At 42.6% G+C, this 19,390-nt stretch overlaps 3 protein-coding genes across 5 annotated transcripts; all 3 read right to left on the bottom strand.

Annotated features, from left to right (window-relative positions):
* Positions 1 to 1,138: 1,138 nt before the first annotated feature.
* LOC124182829 lies at positions 1,139 to 3,659 on the bottom strand. 2 transcript variants are annotated; one of them, XM_046570577.1, is made up of 6 exons: positions 3,142 to 3,659; positions 2,905 to 3,049; positions 2,587 to 2,810; positions 2,163 to 2,371; positions 1,795 to 2,093; positions 1,139 to 1,711 (listed from the first exon to the last, which is right to left on the bottom strand). In XM_046570577.1, exons 1-6 carry the CDS (start codon positions 3,318 to 3,320, stop codon positions 1,355 to 1,357), a joined length of 1,413 nt encoding a protein of 470 aa, XP_046426533.1. In that variant the 5' UTR covers positions 3,321 to 3,659; the 3' UTR covers positions 1,139 to 1,354. The 2 variants fall into 2 exon arrangements, with proteins under 2 accessions (XP_046426533.1, XP_046426534.1); XM_046570578.1 differs by having other exon boundaries at positions 1,795 to 2,090.
* A 589-nt stretch (positions 3,660 to 4,248) lies between these two features.
* LOC124182068 lies at positions 4,249 to 7,628 on the bottom strand. Of its 2 annotated transcripts, none has more exons than XM_046568860.1 (4): positions 7,485 to 7,628; positions 7,024 to 7,233; positions 6,729 to 6,930; positions 4,249 to 4,627 (listed from the first exon to the last, which is right to left on the bottom strand). In XM_046568860.1, exons 2-4 carry the CDS (start codon positions 7,208 to 7,210, stop codon positions 4,483 to 4,485), a joined length of 534 nt encoding a protein of 177 aa, XP_046424816.1. In that variant the 5' UTR covers positions 7,211 to 7,233; positions 7,485 to 7,628; the 3' UTR covers positions 4,249 to 4,482. The 2 variants fall into 2 exon arrangements, with proteins under 2 accessions (XP_046424816.1, XP_046424817.1); XM_046568861.1 differs by having other exon boundaries at positions 7,362 to 7,499.
* Positions 7,629 to 8,365: 737 nt separating this feature from the next.
* On the bottom strand, positions 8,366 to 17,831 carry LOC124182643. The gene is made up of 3 exons (XM_046570162.1): positions 16,703 to 17,831; positions 13,973 to 14,105; positions 8,366 to 9,363 (listed from the first exon to the last, which is right to left on the bottom strand). Exons 1-3 carry the CDS (start codon positions 16,908 to 16,910, stop codon positions 9,192 to 9,194), a joined length of 513 nt encoding a protein of 170 aa, XP_046426118.1. The 5' UTR covers positions 16,911 to 17,831; the 3' UTR covers positions 8,366 to 9,191.
* Between the last annotated feature and the right edge of the window lie 1,559 nt (positions 17,832 to 19,390).

The following is a 19,390-nucleotide window of genomic DNA, read 5'->3' as shown; positions in this document are numbered from 1 at the left end:
GCGATACCGAACGCGATATTTATAGGCGATTTGAAATGGCTAGTAGATTAGTTTTCACCCGGTGATGACTGACGCCCGCTAAGCCCGTTATTTCCTCGTCGAGCTTCCGAGGTTGGACCGGGATCCGTTGGAAATCGGGAACAGGACAGGAAGAAAAGGACACGTCGTGAAAAGACGTCGACTGGTTAGCCGAACGTCAGCGACGGACATACTCGGTCCGTAATTCCACGTGTACACCTTGGGGTGTAGCGAGTGATCGTTAAATGGCCCTTTTCAGCTCTGGTATATTCGCCCCGATTTTGCGTAATGAGTTTTTTAGTTTTGCCTCAGAGCTGCTTTGTCGCGGAGCAGTGAGCTCGGCTGCGTCTTCTCGCACCCGTTTCAATTCAAAGGGATTTGGCGGTTCACTTGGGGTGTGGTAAGCCGACATGAAACCGGCAGCGGATCCTAATAACAGGGAATTATGACGGTAATACGATATGCAGGATCCTCTTTTGACGGCGGTTCACCGCTTGGGGAAAATAATGCCGACAAAACCACCCTAATGGAATAAGATTATATTCATACATCCAGTGCGGGAAAGAAGAAGAAGAAGAACTTATCGCGTCTCAGACGAATTCATCCCGGAAAGAGAATAAGCGGTAAGGGAAAGTTGGAAAAACAAACTCGCTTCTTCCGCATGACCGAGACGCGGACTGCGCGGTGCAAGGGCCTTGAGAATTATTGGTACAAAGTGACTCGCGGTCGAGGAGGATGGCGTGTATTGGAAGGCCAATTGTCTCCTCCTGTCAGCAGCACACCCCTTGGCCCTGTCCAGGCCACACGCCCTTCGGCAAACGGCTCACGGTTCACCCCGTCGAAAATTTCCACCCCATCCCCCGGCCGTCCCGGTGATACTAGAAGAGAGAATTACACGCCACAACGGATAAAATAATTACATGGTAGCCTTTCACCTCACGGTGATAGGTATCTAATCATCGCGGCCTGCAGCGCCCAGCAACTTGTTTGAACGCTGTCCTCCAGACGACGAACTTTGCCGACTTGCAAACAATCTGACGACAGTATGAATAGCCTGTGAACTTGTACGTGTCAGGCCTTTGGGAAACAACTTAGTTCGGTATTTCACTCGTTCGGATTGTGCATTTTTACAAATAATAATTTATTCTCTGGAATTGGTACACCAAGTTTTCAGTTTTCATATCTCTTCAATCTTACTAGTCCGTTTTTCCGACATAATTTCATCGATGCTAACAATAACTGAACAACAATAGACCAAACGAAGTGCTTATCACCACTTTTAGGCAGGCGAAATGCTGTCGAATTTAAGTCACTGCAAAGAAAAATAGTCTTGCCATCAAACCGAATGGGACTGATGATTGTTCGAGGAAAGTTCTCGGTTTTTCTTTGCTTCCTGTAGCGGTGCTTGAGTCGCTGAAGTCGAGGTCCGGTCGTCACTGGAATAACTCCTCTCGGATATATCGGCGCGTCTGTCATACGACGATGGGTTGTTGGAAAATTCGGAACCAACGAACCTCACCCTGCGTTCATCGCGATCATTGGGGAAGATGACGATAGATTGGGGGCCTTTTACTTGGTCAGAGGGTAATCGGTTTTCGTACTTCGAATACGAATTGTAATTCCGCAGACCCTGTAAATCCTCGTCACTCTCAAAGGCCACGATGTTGTTGTCCTCTAAGCTCTCATCGTCGTCCTGTTGATGAAAAATAACGAAAAGTTAGTCGATAATGCCTGTTTTTACTCCTTTCCTCTGTAACATGATGCTACGCAACGCACTCGGAGTGGAAAGAAGAATGATTGATCCTTCGAAGTGGCCGGAAAGAATGCTGACGACGGGTTCGACTGCAATGACTTTGACACTCTAGTGCCGGACTTTTCATCCTCGGGAAAAACAACCTTGGAATATTCGTGGAAAGGATGGAGGATGCGCTCCGTTTCGTCCTGTCGCAGCAGCGGATCCGGGTTGTCGAATTTGAGCTTGCCCGTACCAGTGCGGTCAGATTCTGGTCCAGAGAGTCCTGGAGGAAGTGCCGGCCGCGTCCTAGCGTACCCAATCCCGTTTGAACTCTGAGCTACTGAAACAGGGAGACTGATATTAGTCCCAGATCGAAATGGACGAAGGTTTTTCAATCGCAAATACGCACCGTTGGAGTGTCGAGTGTTTTTGAAGAACCTGAAAAAACCCCCGTTGTGATTGTTCAGGTAGTGGACAAGCGCTCGAGGATTTTTCGGACATCTGACGTACTCCTCATAGCAAACGGAGGGGTCGCCCTTGCTCGAGTAACCGAGAAGCGCCGCCTTTGCGAAGCCCAGGAGCGGCGATGCCTCCTCGAAATTATAGCCTGTCAGGAGTCTGCGTGGTAAGCGATAAAGTAAATAAGTTTTCATAATCCTTCGTAGTGACTCACGTGTGCGCCGACTCGTAGAAAGAAAAATCCAAATCAATATGATTAAAGAGGGGGAAAAATGGCAAGGAATCTGCGAATTCACTTTCACTCTTCGACTGTCGAGCTCGGCCCACCTAATGTTAATTCGCAATTAGCCTAAGGCATTGCGCTCTCTACCCACCCGAGTACTGTGTTCATGCCAAAACTGCCGAGACTTGACGCCTTGTAGTTGCCACCTCCAGGCTTTGACCCCCCAGCGATTTCGCACAGGAGACGCGGCACGCACTTCAGGTCGTCGTACTGGCTTATGGACGTCAGGGCATCGGCCAGGCCCAGATCAGAGGACTCCGCATATCCCTCAGAACCGTAGAGCCCAGATCCGAACGGATATTGCGGAGGATCTTTCTGCGAGAATCGCGAGTCATTTTTTTCTCTGTCAGGTTTTTGGGTATCGATACATGCATGAAAAGTCGAAAGGAGTGGTTCGTCAGCTGCTTACCGGTCTGCCGGGTCGGTAAAGAGCACCGCCAAGTCCTCCGTTAGCGAATCCATAGGACCCAGGACGCTGACGTCCCTGGGTTTCCTGATCCTTGGGAAATGCGAATGATGCGGATTTTGAATCCTCGGCTAGGTTCTCTATGCATCTTGGGATCAAAAGATAATCGTCATCAATATCGTCGCAATCCATTCAACAAATCCGTCTTGATCTTTTACAATTACTTTTTCAAATACTTACTTCAGCAGATCTGAAACGCTGTTGGTCTTCACCTCCGAGTTAATATTGCAGGGGTTCAACCCCGACGGTTCTTGTCCGGATGATTCGTGCTGCTTTTTTACTGACACTGCTAGAGCTGTTCGCTGGACGCAAGGTATGACAAAGGATGCAATCCCAATCCAAAAAAGAGTCGACGTCATTCTTGAGCACGAGTATATTCTTCAGTAGAAGTCTTTCCACGATTGATCGATATCCTAGACGCAATGTATCATTGACTCTTTCTTTGGATTTTCAGACACCTCACACTATCACCGTTAATTGTCACACTATGAGTATCGATTAATCTTGATCTTGACGAGTTTCTGCACTGTCTAGTTTAACTATATCTTAATCTGGCTTTTTCAGTCAAGATATATTCAAAACACAATAGGATCAGCGCAGTTCAGAATCCACAATTTATTACGGATTCGTATCGAACGTGTCAGCGAAGCAATCGGCACGAAGAACTCTGCCGAAGTGTACCTTTCGGACAACAAGCTGTTTGTAAGACTTTTCGCAGATTTGCGTGGGTTGACACATCCACGGACATGCATTGCTTGTGTGAGGCTGCGTCACTCAACTCTCTCCAGCGGACCTACATTTGGTCAGACGCAGCCTACGGTCGCAACAACACAACAAATATCCGTATGCAAAAGCAACGGTATTCCCGCTAGAACATGTGTGCTCATTAACCACTTAAGTATGTTGCGAAATTGATTTTCTCATCGACTCTCCGCAATATGCGACTCTGACGCGATGCCACGACTGACACTGTGGATGGCCAATCATCAAGTATCGCCGAATATTAATTTCACATCGCGAATGCAGAACCCGTAAGAACCTATCGAAATTTCAAATCGATCACCCCGCTGCACTCGGTCAAAGGACTCTAGATTGCATTTTGTTTTTTTCTATCGATAAGTTTATACCACACCGGAAATGAGAGAAAGTTGAGGGTAGAGTGTTACAATTAAATTGTTGCGAGAAACAGAATGCTGAACGGGTTGAGAAAAAATAATTAGAGAAAGTCAGTCGCAAGAATCGTTTGAAATGACTAATGAGTTTGGAGCGAAGAGGAATAACATTCGATAACTCAAACAAATTTTATTACACAACCATTCGAAAGCGACGACTAAAGCTTCATCGGCTCGATAATAATACATGACAGTATAACAATATATTCTGTACAAAACTGCGTAACGCTCTATTCACAACTTCATTGCTATAATAACAATAACAATAATGTAGAAAAAGTGATGAATGAATATCATATGGTTATGTACAATTGAAACGTTTCAATGAACATTTTCATTCTTCGTCCGTTCATTCTGACTGCAGCGTGCTCTCGTCGCAGGCTCGTCCTCGTTTCGCCAACTGATGACAGAGTCGCGGACTACCGACTATGTCGCCCAAAAACACACTTAGGAGGTAATTTTCCTTCATCGGATCCGGCGACACTTTGTACTGACTGAAAAAAATAAAAAGAAAAGGCCGTTTTTTAACCACGAACAGATCAAACGATTATTTCAAATCAGAAAAACGAGGCTCGTCGTGTAATTTTTTATCGCATTCCAGCAGGCGTAGTTTGGTTGACGAGGCCTTCAAACGTCGACATTCTCCGACGAACAACGGAGACTTTAGATAATTTCTTGTGACTCGTATAATACGGATTTGAATATCCCGCAGAAAGATGTTGGGGTGAGAAGGAATACCAGCGGACGTCTTATCAGACATTAATACTTTGTTATAGGCAGGCGTAGAAAGGGAAATAGAAAAAGAGCGCAGACGAGCGATTAGAGAGGCAGGCATGAGCATGTCACGTTCCAAAGATTACATCTTCGTCGTCCCGGCCTTTAAATCCGTCTAGACCAATATTTATCTGACTGGTCTTATTTGGCGCCAAAAGAATTTTTCGTCAAGACAGTCGAGTAGCTAGGAACAGAGAGAAAGGAACGGTCAAGCTCACGGCAGTGTGCGCCGACGGATCACTTTAGCTGTCTGATAAGCAGGTGACTGGAGCGCAGTTTGAGGTTACACGGTGTCCGGTAAAAACTCCGTAACAAATTCGAGGACGTTCCCAGGCTATTCAAGGACATTAAGAACAGAACATTTTCAGGACGCAAGCAAAATTTAAGGACATTTCCACGACCACTGGACACCATAGGCTTGGACCGCAGTGGCACGCGCTCGCTATCTCCTGGAGAGGAGTTTCCCGGCGCGAGATAGAGTGACGGATTTGAATACATCTGTCGAAAGGAAGGGCAGCGCGGAGCGAGAGGTCAACGGCGAAGAAGAGACGCGAACGTGGAATACAAGCCGGTGCATTAGTGCGCACGAGCCACGGCTATTAAGACCGAAGGGTCTTATCTCCCCGGCGAGACGCTCGGGCTGAAACCTGGTGCCATGCACGCGCTGGGTGGATAAGGGACTAAGAAAGGATACTCGGACAGTAGCCGAAACTATTAAAATCCGACTAACTCTCAGCTCTTCGTCGTCCGAAGAGCCGCTCATTGATGGCACCAGCTTTTAACGCTCCATCGTGCGTCTTTTCCCCTGTTACGACTCTTGATGGGATCCACGCGCTCACTAGTTACACTTTATAATCGACCGTTCGCCGTCAAAACGAACGCTACTCTAAGGGCTGTCCATACTCAGGTCACTAAAACATCTCGATTATTACTTCTAAGTAATTGCGGTAAGATACTTCGGTCACTCGATGGCCGACTTAGGGGTCCAGGTCCTTCGAATCGGTCCATCGTCCGGACCGAGCATTCTGACGCCGGATTCCAGATTAAATGATCATGGTTTGAGGAAATGCACCCGTGATGACCAGGATTGAACTCTATGCTTTCAGAGCAGAGCCGTTTGACTGCCGGACGAGACACTTGAACGGTGACTGAGTCCATTAAACTTCGACTAATTCTGGGCCCACAGCGACCACAAGGACCACACATCACCGTCCACACCCGGCTTTGACAGTCCGTCGTGCGTTTCTAGACCGTAACAGTTATGCGTGTCCAGAGTACCATACGATTACGTGTAATACCACCTAAGCCGTGATAATGTCAAAATAAATACGAGTCTAATGGGCATGAAGAGAGTGACGAGTGTCCATCGGGTCAAGGCATTAAAGAGTATCGGTTATAAGGACGAAGCAATTGCGCGACACTCCTGGCCATTTCGATAACTGGACAAAGACTTTACGGTCTGTAGATAATTGATTCCCGCACTGGCTAGAGATACGATAAGTAAAAAAAAAAAACACAAAACGACCGGCGCCTACACCGTTCATGCCACACACACTGATCGTTGACGCAGAACGTTGACGGAATGTCAAACGGGTTTGCAAAGTCCACTCGGCACAAACTGTCGATGACGAAAGCAACGGACGGGAACTTTGAAAGTGACGAGGTTTCACATGCCGATCATCGTCGTAAACTCTCAGAATATGTGCATCGTAGAAATTTTGTTGCGAAACACAGTGGGGAAGAGAAAGAGAGAGAGAAAAAGAGGCTCTTAGCTCTCACTTTTACTAAGTGAAAATTAAACGTAGACAGGTTGCTAATCACCTGAAGACGTAGTCCCAGTCCATAACTCGGTCTCTGCTTCGCCTCTGGAGAGTCTTGGTCGCGTACCTTGAGCAGACTCTTTCGTAAACGCAAACGTCACTTCCCAGCTCCTCGACCAGTCTTTTCTCGACCTCACCGACGTCCAGCAGCTCCTCGTCAACGGCCCGAATGGCCGATCGCCTTGCGCGACTGACGTAGGTCTCTGATGCAATTGAATTGAGTTAGAAATGGTTATCGTATCGTGACAGAGAAGGGTTGAACGAGGGGTAAAAGAGTTATCAGGACCAAGTCTCACCTGGATTCAGAGAGTAGGCAAGCTTCTTTACGAAGTTCGTCAGTCTGACCGCGGCTATGATGACCGGGAACCCTACCAGCTGAACGGGAATTTCAAACGCTGGTTCTTGGGGGCTCGGCGCTGCCGTTGTAGACTTCATCGCCAGGAGGCAGAGTCCCAGAATCACGAGTGTCCTCCGGAGTTCCATAGCTCAAGGGTGCAGGATGATTGCTGATAAAAATCAGAGCTGAGTTGTTAAGCCAGCCTAATATTTTTGACAATTATCGTCATTAATTATCGCTCTTAACGAGGAAAGCGTCGATCTATATTTTTCACTAGTGTGTTCAGGGTGACCTTACATCTATCTTCACCGCGAATGCCGTACACTACTGCGCTTCGTATTCCGCGAGGATTGTTTTTTCTACACACGCAACGATGTTGTCGATTAGATTCTACCAATGCGATGGCGGGTATGTACTCACGTCACGAGGTTCGGTTTTTGGCGAAATAGCTGTTTCCCGTTCGCGGAGCGCGGTTCCCCTGTGTCTTCTTGTGTTAAAAACTAGCCGTTGAATGTCCCCCGATGCCTATGGACGGGCTGTTCAAGTGGCGGGGTTTCGACTCGGTGCCGCTCACAAGCTGAGAGAAAGTGAACTCGGATCCCCCCGCGCAAACCCTGGTCAGGTAGTCTGGCAACACGTTGCAACACGCCGGGTTGAAATCTACTCTATGTAACGTATGACGTAGATGAAAATCACCGTAGGGAACATATGCCATCGGCGTTCAGCCTCAGCATGCTTCGACCGTTGGTACCATCGGACTAAGTCGTGTCGTCACGTCGCGCTCATCATCAACTTTCGCGTATACGTGCCACAAGGCACGTCATTTTTCACCTTGGAAAGACCCGCTCGAAAAACATCATTTTGCAAGTTTACTTATTTGTTTTTCTTTTTTTTTTTTTTTTACTTGGCACACTTGTAGCAGCTAACTTTCAAACTTCAAGTGTTTCGTTACACTGTTTTCATTCGGTTGCAGGTCACGTTTTTGCACTCTAACCGCAAAAATACTGATAATCGTGAATGGAATCTTTCATTCGGACAGTTTTTAACAGGATTTTGACAATTTCTGTAGTGCCGTCGAAGGGAAACTTGCGAAGGATCAGGTTTTTCAAAAATCTGACATTATTCAACGAGGAGTGTATGAAAAAATCGCAATGTGACGATTGGAAGAAGGCGCCATATTTGCTTCTCGTCTATGACCCGAAACAGATGATTGTCAAGACGTGCACATTATTGTTGAAAAAAAAAAAATTCTCACGGCAATTTCTAACGCCGATCAACTTGATTAGTTTCACTTGATTGAATTTTATTTATACACAGATTACAATTATTTTATACATGCGAGTTAATCGTATGGAATATACACGTACATAGACATAACGCATATGTGTGATAAATCAATTTATATGTAACTAGATATTACAGTGAGGAATAATTATAATTACACATGTAAAACGGATGTATTTAAATAAATGGCGAATATAAAAAATGGTTAGTATGCGTATATATACTTATATTAAACGGCTAGAAATTCTGAAATGAAACTAAAGAAAATGATAATGCACTGTACAAATACAAATCAACGATTCAGATTGTTCATTTTATTCCCGTCAAGTCAGACTAGCTTCGCTATCTTAAACATATCTACAATATATCACTCGTCGTATGAGATAGGTATATATATATATAACAACCACACGGCGCAATTACTAATTAGCGTACACAAAACAAAAGCATAAAAAAAAAAAAGAAAACTTCACTTCCGCCATACGAAAGACAAAGTGTATATATCGTCTATAACAATTCATGACAATATAATTGAGTATTATTACAGCAATCTCTCTTCCATTATATTGAAATTTAGACTTTGTATCCCTACAGAAAACAATTTAGGTATCCTCAGTCTTTGCACGCATCGCAATCTACATTTTAGAAAAAATAAAACCAAGACGATTTCACAGCAAAAATTATCGTAATATACATCGGACTGTGTCCAACTTTTAACCGCGGGCTAATTACTCGTTTGAATGCGACGCAGTTTTGCGAATCCAGGAAACTCTCCGCCGACTTCAACCCCAACTCAGGAAGTTACGGAGAGTTCCACCGTCCGCGATGTTCCTTGTTCGCCGATCAGCGCATCCGGACCTTCTTCATCAAGCTGAGAACAGTCGAACCGGGAAATGGGCAGGTCGGGTAAAAATTGTGGCAGCCTTGACCCTCGAGACCGGAAATCAGCTGGCCCATGTGAGCGGCAAAATGATACCTCGATGCGACCTCGGCTGTTGTGCTGAGACTGGTGTCTCTGTAAAATAAAAAGAAAAAAAAAAAGATAATCAAACAACAATAAACGATAAGGTACTAAGTTGGATTTTGTGGCTAAGGGTCAAATTATTGAAAAACAAAAAATAAAAAAAACTTCGCCTTGCCGCAAGCGTAGAACAATAAACGTTATCCGATGAATAATTGTTACTTCCCACCCAGTTTTCGCCGCCGCTCAAGTCCGGGGTTTAAGACAACCGGATATAACAGACAACCCCCGGGTTCCCTGCCATCCAAGTTGCGAACTCTTTTTGCCCCATAAATCTCTCCCCTCTCGCAATTCTCGACGACGACGCGGAGTATGTAGTAATTTTGCATAGGTAGCGCGAAATGAAATATCGCTCTACAATTCAGCGATTGCCTCCCCCCCCCCCCCCCCCCCCCCCTCGGCCTCCACTACGTGCCACGGAAAATCGAGACAAACTCCAGTTCTCCGAGATGTAAGATAAGGTGCGGTTTTATTGCTCTGTACATGGGGCTTTTGCACCTAGAGAAAAATAAAATCGGGTCAACGGATCGGGTTTCAACGGTTTCTACGTTCCTTTATCTCTATCTCCGCGTGACAAAGCGTACGACTTTGCGTACAGGCTGCGGTTTCGATATTCGATTCGAACGTTACGGTCAAAGGTAATAATTGTTTTGACATTCCGATAAAAAATGGGGGATTTTTTTAATTTTTTTTTTTTTACACAGCCGCGTACAAGTCGCGATGACGGGCGATCCGGAACGGGGAGTGGCCGATATGTCTCGATCTCGTATAACGAAGTGAAGTAAAAACTTGCCAACAAGTCACGCGAGGGGAACAAGCACAAGGTAAGAAGGCGACGCGTTCACTTTCTATAATCAGTAACTTCGAGGGAGGGAAACAACTCGAAAGCCAGTTATAACTTGTCTCGGGTCGGTAGTTTATATACTGGATATATGTTACATGCGCAGATATAACTGCCGAGAGAATGCAGCTACCGGTAACGCTATAGTTTCTATAATATTCACGGCTTTCCCTCAATAAAAGTCCAGATCATAAGATTAAGAGAGAGGTGCAACATTATAAATATGCCGAAAATATGTGCAAGCACCGCGCAGACTTTGGTTTAACATGGAGTAACGGTGCAAGAATTGATGCCCTCAACTTGTATCGCTAGAAAGTGGTAATTTTCGGTGAAAGTACAACTGCACGATGGTATGAGTGTATAAAGCTCTTGAGGAAACCGCGGGTAATCAGTTCGGACACATCGACCTTAGAAATTCACGGTAAATAAAACTGGACCGATTTTTCAAAATCCGGACAATCAGAGGTGTAGCGAATTTTTTTTTATACCGGTAATGAAATTGAATTGGAGACAGCAACGCCGATTGTCCGATAAGACTTGAAAAATTATACGCATGACGCGATTCGGCTAACATTTGCGGTTTCATCTTTTCAACCAGCTGGAACAGTTTTCGAAAAAAAGCGTTTAACCCTTTCGGTCACACATTTTTCAACCCAATATTTTGGCCTGAATTTTGTTACTCGGGGCTATTTTCGAGTCGCTAATCACTAGTCTAAAGTCAGAATTTGATCATTTCTAAATTCAAGATGGCGGATGTATAATCACAAAAACTACACTGTGAAAAATTTCATTTGTTACAGTAACGAGAAAAATTAAGTGAAACAGGTATAGTTAAAAAAAAATTCTCTCGGTGCATCGCAATTCAATGATTCTGGCCGAAACTTGTTACTCGGGGGTTTATGGTGTAATATGAAGTAACAAAAATCATGACATGGAAATTTTTTATATGGGACGGCGAGCATACTACTGTGACTGATAGGGTTAACCGACGACGTGATAATAATACGGCAGGTACGTAAAAACGTAGAACTCGTATGCGGAAGCAAAAGGCGGCGCGGTATAAAAGCCGAGTTGTGTTTGTCCGATCCCGTGTAAAGTTGGCGGATTTAAAAGTGGCGCAAATAGGAACGGTCCTCCATATCAGCAGCGAGATCTCAGCTCTGCAGGAAAGATATCCGGTGTTTATAGTGCGATTCCCGGATCGGTGGGCGGGAATAAGCTGGGAGACAGACGGGAAATTGGCGATCCAGAAGCTCTTCTTCCTTTTTCCCAATTCGCTTGTCACCCACGGATACCAGATACCGTCGCGCCATTTTGGTGCCGTTGCAGCAGCCGCTGCAAGATTCGCGGAGGTCGATGCATTCGAACCGAGTGCCGGATCGTGTCCGTATATCTGTTTGCGGAAAGTCTTTATCCGGAGATTGCCTTTCCTCACATTCATCATCGCGGCAAAAGCTTTCCGGCAAATCCTTGAGAGCGTTAAATTCCATCTTCGATTCATTGAGGCACGTTCGCAATAAAATTCGCAGTTATCAATTTTCATCTTCATATTTAGCGCAGTCGATTCCTTTTGTTAAATTTTCGACAAATTGTCAATTCGTTCCGTTATTGAAACGGCCAAAATCGAAATCCGCGAGTCCAACTCGTATACGAATGACGTCACGCGTCTCGCCAATCAACGCTACGAGCAATCGTCGACATCGTGAACTCTGACGCAATGACACGACAAGTACCTACTTGGACTTTTTCTTGAACCTTGCTTGAATCGCCAGTATATAAGGTACCTGCCTGCAGCTTCGAGTCACTCTTCTTCGCATACCAATCGATTTTCGTACGAACAAACAGACGTGTTACGGGATCGTTGTGAAAGGCGATGCAACCCACAAGTTATCGCCAGCTATTGAATGACCCTCTCTCTTTCTTACTCTCGAGAATCAAGAGAGAGAGAGAGAGAGAGAGAGGAGGAGAGCAGGTTCTGTGTACTATATGCTCGTTTAAGTCGCGAGAGAAAGTGGCAGGCTTTAGTTAGGTAACAACGCTTGAAATCGAAAGGCTGACTACGGTGTATAAATATTCATTTCACACGCATAACGCGAAATTGATTATATTACATACGTGAAGGTTTGCGCGTGGCTAGTAAAAGGAGAAACAAAGAAAATGACGTGTTACCTTGTGATACACGATGCAATAATAGTTAAAAATTATACACTGAGAAAAATTTCATTTGTCATGGTAGCTAGAAGAATTCAGTAAAACAGGTATCGTTAGAAAAAAACTGTTTGAATATTATTGGAATTACGAAAAGCGAGGTTCGCGTAATCGCTTTGCGCCATTGTCGATCCTTTTTGGTAATTGCAACGTGAAATCAGTTTGTCAGTTTTACTCTACTTTTTTAGTTAAACAAGGCTTTAACGTCAATTTATCGTTGCACGAGCAATAAATTTTCGCAACAGTTGCAAGAAAATCTAGTAACAGTGATCGTAATGAGAATGAAAAGTAACGGATACCAGACTTTCCGGTAACAGCTGGAAAACTAATTTTGATTTTTTACCGAGAACTATATCTTTCGATTGTGGTAAAAAATGAAAATAATTAAAGACTGAGCTGTAACTGGAACAAAAAATTTCTCTCCGTGTATTATATTAGTTTACAGTAAATATAATCAGGATAATCCAAGATCACAAAATTCAATTGCAAAATCTGAACTGTCAACAGAATACATTTTTACGACCATTTTCTCTTGTCGGGTTACAAGTGGGTACTAAAATTCACTCGTTTTTAACGACGTCCTGTTTTAAGATTAACATCGAAATTGACACACGAGACGATCGAGTATAGTTGCAAGGTATACCAACATAGAATTCTAATTTCTACCGCAAGGCAAAAATGAAAGTTGCGTGAAAGTACTTCCCGGATTTGTATATAGGCAGAAATAACGAGTTGCAAGAAGCTAGCTGAGATGAGAATAACTGGAAACTATATTTGGCCGCAAGTGTTAGGTCCAGATTTATTGGGCCGTGAAAATAAAAAGGAAAAAAAAAAAGAAAGAAAGAAGTTAGGAAGTTACCCTTCGACTCGATCCACTCGCACATCACGAATCGTCTCTTTTTAAGTGTAATTCTAGCCCGGAAGTGCCTTGACCAATATGAGAGAGCGTGTCCTTTTTTAAATTTCAATAACCCTCGATCTCTCTGGGTCATGTATGCGAGATGGATACGCGGCCATAATTTGTACATGCATGGTAACTAAATCTCTGTAATACATTTGGCCTCGAGGATCGTTAATCGGTAAAATGCGGCATCGATTCATCTTGTGGTTTCACGGAGGTTGGACTTGTCCGTTCGAGTTTTGTTGATCGATTTTTATACTCGCATGTAGAATCGCCACTTCCGTCAATTGAAACGTTGAAAACAGCTCGAGGCAGTTTGGGAACGTGAACGTGAGATACGAATGAATAAACATTGAATTTCATAACCGCGACTAATACAAGTTACGAATATATCCTTTCGTGTCGAATTTCAATTAATATCAAGGAAGATAATCTCTTTGATAATTTCTTGCAAATTGATAGAAAAAAGGAAGGAAAAAAAAAAAAACAAAAAACATAAAACAAAAACAACAACAATAACAACAAAAAGATAGAACGAGGATGTAATTGTAAAATCAAATGATGGACAAGTAAAACATTGTGCGGAAGGGGAGAAAAAAAAAAGCAACAAACAGGAAACCTTATTTATTTTGTACCCTTGTCTTAATCCTCACCTTATCAGATTAAGGAGTGATCTTTCCATCTCGCTGAGCTGATCCTGATTCGTCGACGCTGTAAGTTCGCAAATCAATTTCGGCAGGCAGGAGCTTTTTATCGTTGACATGAGCTTCGCTTTCGCCGAGATTCCTGTGATGAGAGAAGGAGAGGAAAAAAGAAAAAACAATGTCAAAAACGAAGTAAGACATGGAAAATAACAAAAGTACGAATAATGAAAGAAAATTAAAAAATCAAGCTACAATGTAACTCAGAATTTATTCTGTTTACCGAGACGTTGCTGCTACGTGTATAATTAAACCTCAGCGGTGGTTCACAATGATTTCAAAAAATAAGATAATCATAACTGCATTCATCATTGAAAGATTTTGAATTCTTGCCACGCATACGAACTGCATTTCGCTTTTGCGTAATTTTATAACAACGTTTACGGGTATGTAACTGGTTCAAGGGTGGCGGTGTGATTTTAATTTTTTTTTTTTTTTTTCACGTCCAAGATTTACGGCTGATTATCGAAAACATGATCAGACTGGCGAGTCGATCGACGATGCAAGAATAACAACAATGATTGATGTATTAGGATTCGTTACGTACGCGATTCGAGTGTGCGGTAAACATTCTAGAATTCTTCAAGTAACATGTTTCCGTCTCGCTTTATCTACCTTTGTGTCTGTTTTTTTTTTTTTTTTTTTTTTTTTTTTTCCACCTCCGCTTTTTCAGACAACGAGGATTTCGTTTCAATGTACATACACAGAGGCTCGCGCTGCTCTTCCATTATTCAAACAAACCGCGTGTGTTACGTCATTGGAAACGGTAGCCTTGCAGCAGTCTAGTTTTTGTTCAGGATAATCAAAAAGCGCGGGTTCAATCGAGCCAACTTAGGCAGCTGGTAGGTAGAGGATTATTATTAAACGTCGTTGTGTATTCGCATCCGGATTATACAACGCTCCATTCCCATCGGGATTCAGCATCGAAATAAAAGTAAAAGGAACGAAATTTTTTGCCAATTAAATGTATAATGCACCATGGAGTACTTGATTGTGCAATTTCTTATTCACCATCGTCCGTGTAATAATCGCGTCGGGTTCTCTTCGATCTGCATTCGATTACTCCGCGTTCGCGTTTGGGACGATTAACTCGTTACACGCACGCGTAGAATGACATTTACGCCAGTCAAGTTTATGATTCTGTGACATACATTTTTTAACGATACCGATTAGGTACCTACCTCGAATTAAAGGGGTTATGAGGAGGTCAAAACCGGAATACGATGAATGAGAATTGGCAAAAATTTCATGATTTATGCGAATCGGTCAGAGAAATCGGATCGCCGACTTGAGGGGAAAAATAAAAAAAAAACGAGGTTTTTTTTTTCAATCCGTATGTACGCGAAAATCTAAGCTTAAAGATTTGGCGAAACGAATGCCGGTTCTTTGATCGGTAAGTTTTAGCGCGAAACGTGCGTCATAATTGGATGTTGATGATTTCCTTGTGATTTTACCTGGTCCCAGTTCTAGCAGGACGTTCACCGATGACCTCTAAATCGAGAATGTTACGGTCCTTCGAATTTTGCATATCGTTCTGGATCCAAGGCGGAATCGTGGGATCGAATTAATACAAGATTAACCGAGCTCCCCGAAACGATAAGTAAAATTCCACGGTCAAAAACTTGAATCGTTTACGACAAGGTTAGGTGAAAAAATTAATAACTGACCGATCCGCCGAGCGATCGAGGAAACAAAATCGAAACTCGTAAGGTGAATAACAAAATAAAACCACAGGGAAACAAACATCGATAAATGCAAAATGAACCGATTTTCGATCGATTTACGTAGGGAAAATATTTTCGAGTGATAAAAGAAAGAAAAAAAAAAAAAAAAATTAAACGAACAGCATGGATTGCGGAAAGGAAAATCTAACAATTTCCGTGAAATTAAGTCGAAGGATAATAATAAGAAAAGAAAAAATTTCTCTACATACCGATAAAAAATACGTTGGTTTTGCAAAATATGGAAAGAGAAAGATTTTTGCGGCTGAAACAAGTATAACTTTGTACGACAAGCAAAGCGATTGTAATTATAACAGCCAGTATTGCGAGATAAAATATAATTTAAAAAAAAAAAAAAAAAGCGGTTACATTTGCATCAGAAAACGGTTTCATTCGCCATATTAGAATCGCATACGTGGTCGTAGAAACGACAATTTAAAATTTTTTTTTCTCCTTTCGCGTATAATATTCAGCTACCGCTTTACAGACAGAGCGTTTACAGTTTGGATAAATTAACAAAAATCTATACGTCCGTGTGTAAAGTACGTTATATTGATTCGTGGAAGTCTCGAACGAGGATCGAATGGTTTAAATTTACGTCTACATCGGCGGCAAGTGGCTGCACGGTTACATGATAGGTATAAATGTATTGAATCTTGCATGATACATGCTGTATACAGCGATTACGCCGTGGGAATTTCAATGAAGCTTCCGTCTGATGTATTATACGTATAACGTGATTCGCTTCTTGTATCTTGCAGACAGAGACTCTAAATCGTATGCGCATAGAATTAAGGAAATCACGAATCGTACTGATGTTCTAGAATTCTCTCCATCTCATTCTAATTCCAAAAGTAATCATCGTCCGTTCCAAGGATTTAACCAAACACATAGAATCTCGATCAGAGTTGTCTCCTTTTTTTTGTTTTTTTTTTTTATGTGGAAGGGAGGGAGGACTCACCGTTTTCCTCCATAAAAATTTTCTCCTCCGGCAGTGACTGACCACGTGGCGAATCCTTTGGCGAGCTTTGCGGCCGTTTGGTGAGAGACGTTGTGCCGTTTTTGTCGGCGTTGATGCCGAATATCGAGGACATCAGAGCCGTGTAATCACCGGCGAACACGAGGAACATCCCCAAGAAAATCACCAGACGAACGGTTCCCGTATCCATATTTTGTGTTTTTGATTTTATTATTTTTTATTTAATCAAGTTTCTGTCACTTTATTTGTACGTATTTATTATTGCCGTTAACTCTGTTCACTTATCTAGCGAATTAGAACAGAATTATCGTTCACTCTTCGATAGCGTCGAAATTAATGAAGCTGGTATCGTAGCTGGCAGTGATGATAATTATTCTCCAATGGCAAAATTTGGAGAAATTTATTGTCTTTAACTTTCTATTTTATTTACACTTTGGTAGGTTTTCATTTTATTTGGCGTCTATTTTTTTTTTTTTTTTATAATACTGGTAGCAGAAAGTTTCCAAGATCCGATCTTTTGATTGTTATCTCAGCTGTTTACACACCTTCGACTGTCGGTCAGTTGATCTTTTAAAAATTGTGCAATATGTCCATCGACGTTGGATTTATCCGAATGAGTAAAATGATTATTTAAAAAAAAAGGTAATTCAATTTATTTTTATCGCCGTTACTCTCTGGATTATTAATATATTTCGTATTAAGAAATAACCATCTCAGTTGCAAGATCGTCCCGATATTTTACGGCCGATTTCGAAAATCGGTGTTTACGAATTCTGAAATGTCGTGACTTTTTAACCGCAGATGTTCGAACTTTTGAGGATTTTTAAAAACCGATCGGAAACCTCGTCGTTGACGAACCGACTCGACAGTTCGCTGATTTTCGATCACTTGTCTCTCGAATCTCGTCGAATGATTCAACGGTAGGAAAAGAATAATAATAAAAAAAAGAAAAACCGAAAACGATTTTTTTCTTCGCCAACGTGTCAATGAGTTTGACCGTTAACAACGGCTGGGAACGAACCAAGTGCTCAACCGGCGAGACTCGGTGCCAGAGTATGACTGGATACGAAATGAATAGGCGGAAAGACGACGGTTCACAGCCTTCTCTCTCGCCTTCTTCGCGAACCGAGCAACTCGCTAGCCGAGCAGCCGGCCGGTCACGATCAGAAGACAGTGAAAGTTCCCGCGTTACGCTGTTTGGAGCTATTTTACACCGACTTTGAGCAAACTCGGGTATCGCCGTTTTTTATTATCGCAATAAATCGGCACGCGATCGGCGGAATCTGCGAGTAAAGAAGAAGGGTGGAAAAAAGATGTTGACTTTTGCCTCGAGTAGAGGCGAAAATCGTTCTACAGTCAAAAGTTGTCAACCGATTTTCTGATCCGAGTTACGATCGAGTCTTCGTTTACTGACCTCCAGCATCGCGTAGCGGTCTTGGCCTCATTTCTATGAAAAAAAATAAGGAAACTCGACTCGGACGACCCTGAGCAAGCCGAACACCCACACGATCTTCTCAAGGAAAACGTCACTGATACATTAGCATCGGTCTGATCGGTAAAATAACCGCTCGAGGACACGTTGCAATGGTTTTCTGACACTCGAATGACGAATGGGTTCATGGAAAAACCGATAAGCGAGTAAACCGAGTCGATCGATGGCCGGTTTTTGCTGCTGTTGAGGACTTGCGGGAGAAATAAGATTTCTGTCGATAAAATCGTCCGTATTAGTAATGAAATGTATAAAGACGATAATAATTAGCGACGAAGCTTGATGCAATTTTTTTTTTTTTTGGAGGTTCTGCTTTTTCAAAAATCCACCAAATTGTTTTCTTCGCATGATAATTTCTCGTAAATGATTTTGAAATCAGCCTCTAGCATATAACAGCGATCTGACTCGTGGGCGAATACCGGTAAAGTATGGAGTGCAAACGATCTGTTTTTACCGACTATTTGTTAAAATTGTAAATTTCTTTCAGCCACCGCATCATTATCAAGCTTCATCAAGTATTTCTGCCATATTGGCATTGATAAGCACAGGCAATTTTCAGTCTTCTTAAATCTAAACCGAAAACCTGGTCGAAACACTCGATAATTATTTAGAAAAACGTTCGAGTCACATTGAGCTTATACAGCTTCAAGAGCTAATCATTGATGAAAATTTCATAAAGACGAATTAGAATTGCGTGGAAAAGATTTTAGAGGAAATTTTAAATAGTGTGAAATTTTTAATCCCGACCAAAGAATAAAGAAGAAAAAAATCTTCAATGTCCGTTAGTAAAAAAAAAAAAAAAATTAATAAATAAAAAAAAGGAAAATGCAATTTGTACAAGTATTTCGATATCGTTAGTAAATGTGATACACGTTTCAGTTTTTGAATGAAAGTAAAACAAAGGTGGGTCAATCCCAGGGGAAATGACTCCGTTAAATAACGAATTCAAAAGCGGTTACATGTGTCGTTCCAAGTCGGAATTCATTTCGGGTGAAAGTCAAGAGTGTGGTGTAACGCGAAGAAAGGAATAATACCTAGCATTATGGTCGAGAAGGAGTTTGTTGAACCGAACGGTCGGCGCTTTTTCTTCCTCCAGCCAGCACAAGCCTACGAAAGATTTCGTCGAACCGTTGATGATCACGCTCGTTGTCAGTTGCGCCGAATGAAAAAAAAAAAAAGTA

Source organism: Neodiprion fabricii, chromosome 5 (genome assembly GCF_021155785.1).
Source record: "Neodiprion fabricii isolate iyNeoFabr1 chromosome 5, iyNeoFabr1.1, whole genome shotgun sequence".
Classification (NCBI taxonomy): domain Eukaryota; kingdom Metazoa; phylum Arthropoda; class Insecta; order Hymenoptera; family Diprionidae; genus Neodiprion; species Neodiprion fabricii.
This window is presented reverse-complemented; position numbering and strand designations above follow the sequence as displayed.

What these genes read in the sequence shown, in the direction of transcription:
- LOC124182829 (XM_046570577.1), bottom strand. Translation starts at nt 3,320, where the DNA reads ATGACGTCGACTCTTTTTTGGATTGGGATTGCATCCTTTGTCATACCT. An exon ending in TTTACCGACCCGGCAGACCG is followed by an intron (nt 2,811 to 2,904) that starts GTAAGCAGCTGA and finishes CGATTCTCGCAG; the next exon opens with AAAGATCCTCCGCAATATCC. An exon ending in GGCATGAACACAGTACTCGG is followed by an intron (nt 2,372 to 2,586) that starts GTGGGTAGAGAG and finishes CTTACCACGCAG; the next exon opens with ACTCCTGACAGGCTATAATT.
- LOC124182068 (XM_046568860.1), bottom strand. Translation starts at nt 7,210, where the DNA reads ATGGAACTCCGGAGGACACTCGTGATTCTGGGACTCTGCCTCCTGGCG. An exon ending in TGCCTACTCTCTGAATCCAG is followed by an intron (nt 6,931 to 7,023) that starts GTGAGACTTGGT and finishes CAATTGCATCAG; the next exon opens with AGACCTACGTCAGTCGCGCA. An exon ending in GACTGGGACTACGTCTTCAG is followed by an intron (nt 4,628 to 6,728) that starts GTGATTAGCAAC and finishes TATTTTTTTCAG; the next exon opens with TCAGTACAAAGTGTCGCCGG.
- LOC124182643 (XM_046570162.1), bottom strand. Translation starts at nt 16,910, where the DNA reads ATGGATACGGGAACCGTTCGTCTGGTGATTTTCTTGGGGATGTTCCTC. An exon ending in AATTTTTATGGAGGAAAACG is followed by an intron (nt 14,106 to 16,702) that starts GTGAGTCCTCCC and finishes CTCTCATCACAG; the next exon opens with GAATCTCGGCGAAAGCGAAG. An exon ending in TCACTCCTTAATCTGATAAG is followed by an intron (nt 9,364 to 13,972) that starts GTGAGGATTAAG and finishes TTTATTTTACAG; the next exon opens with AGACACCAGTCTCAGCACAA.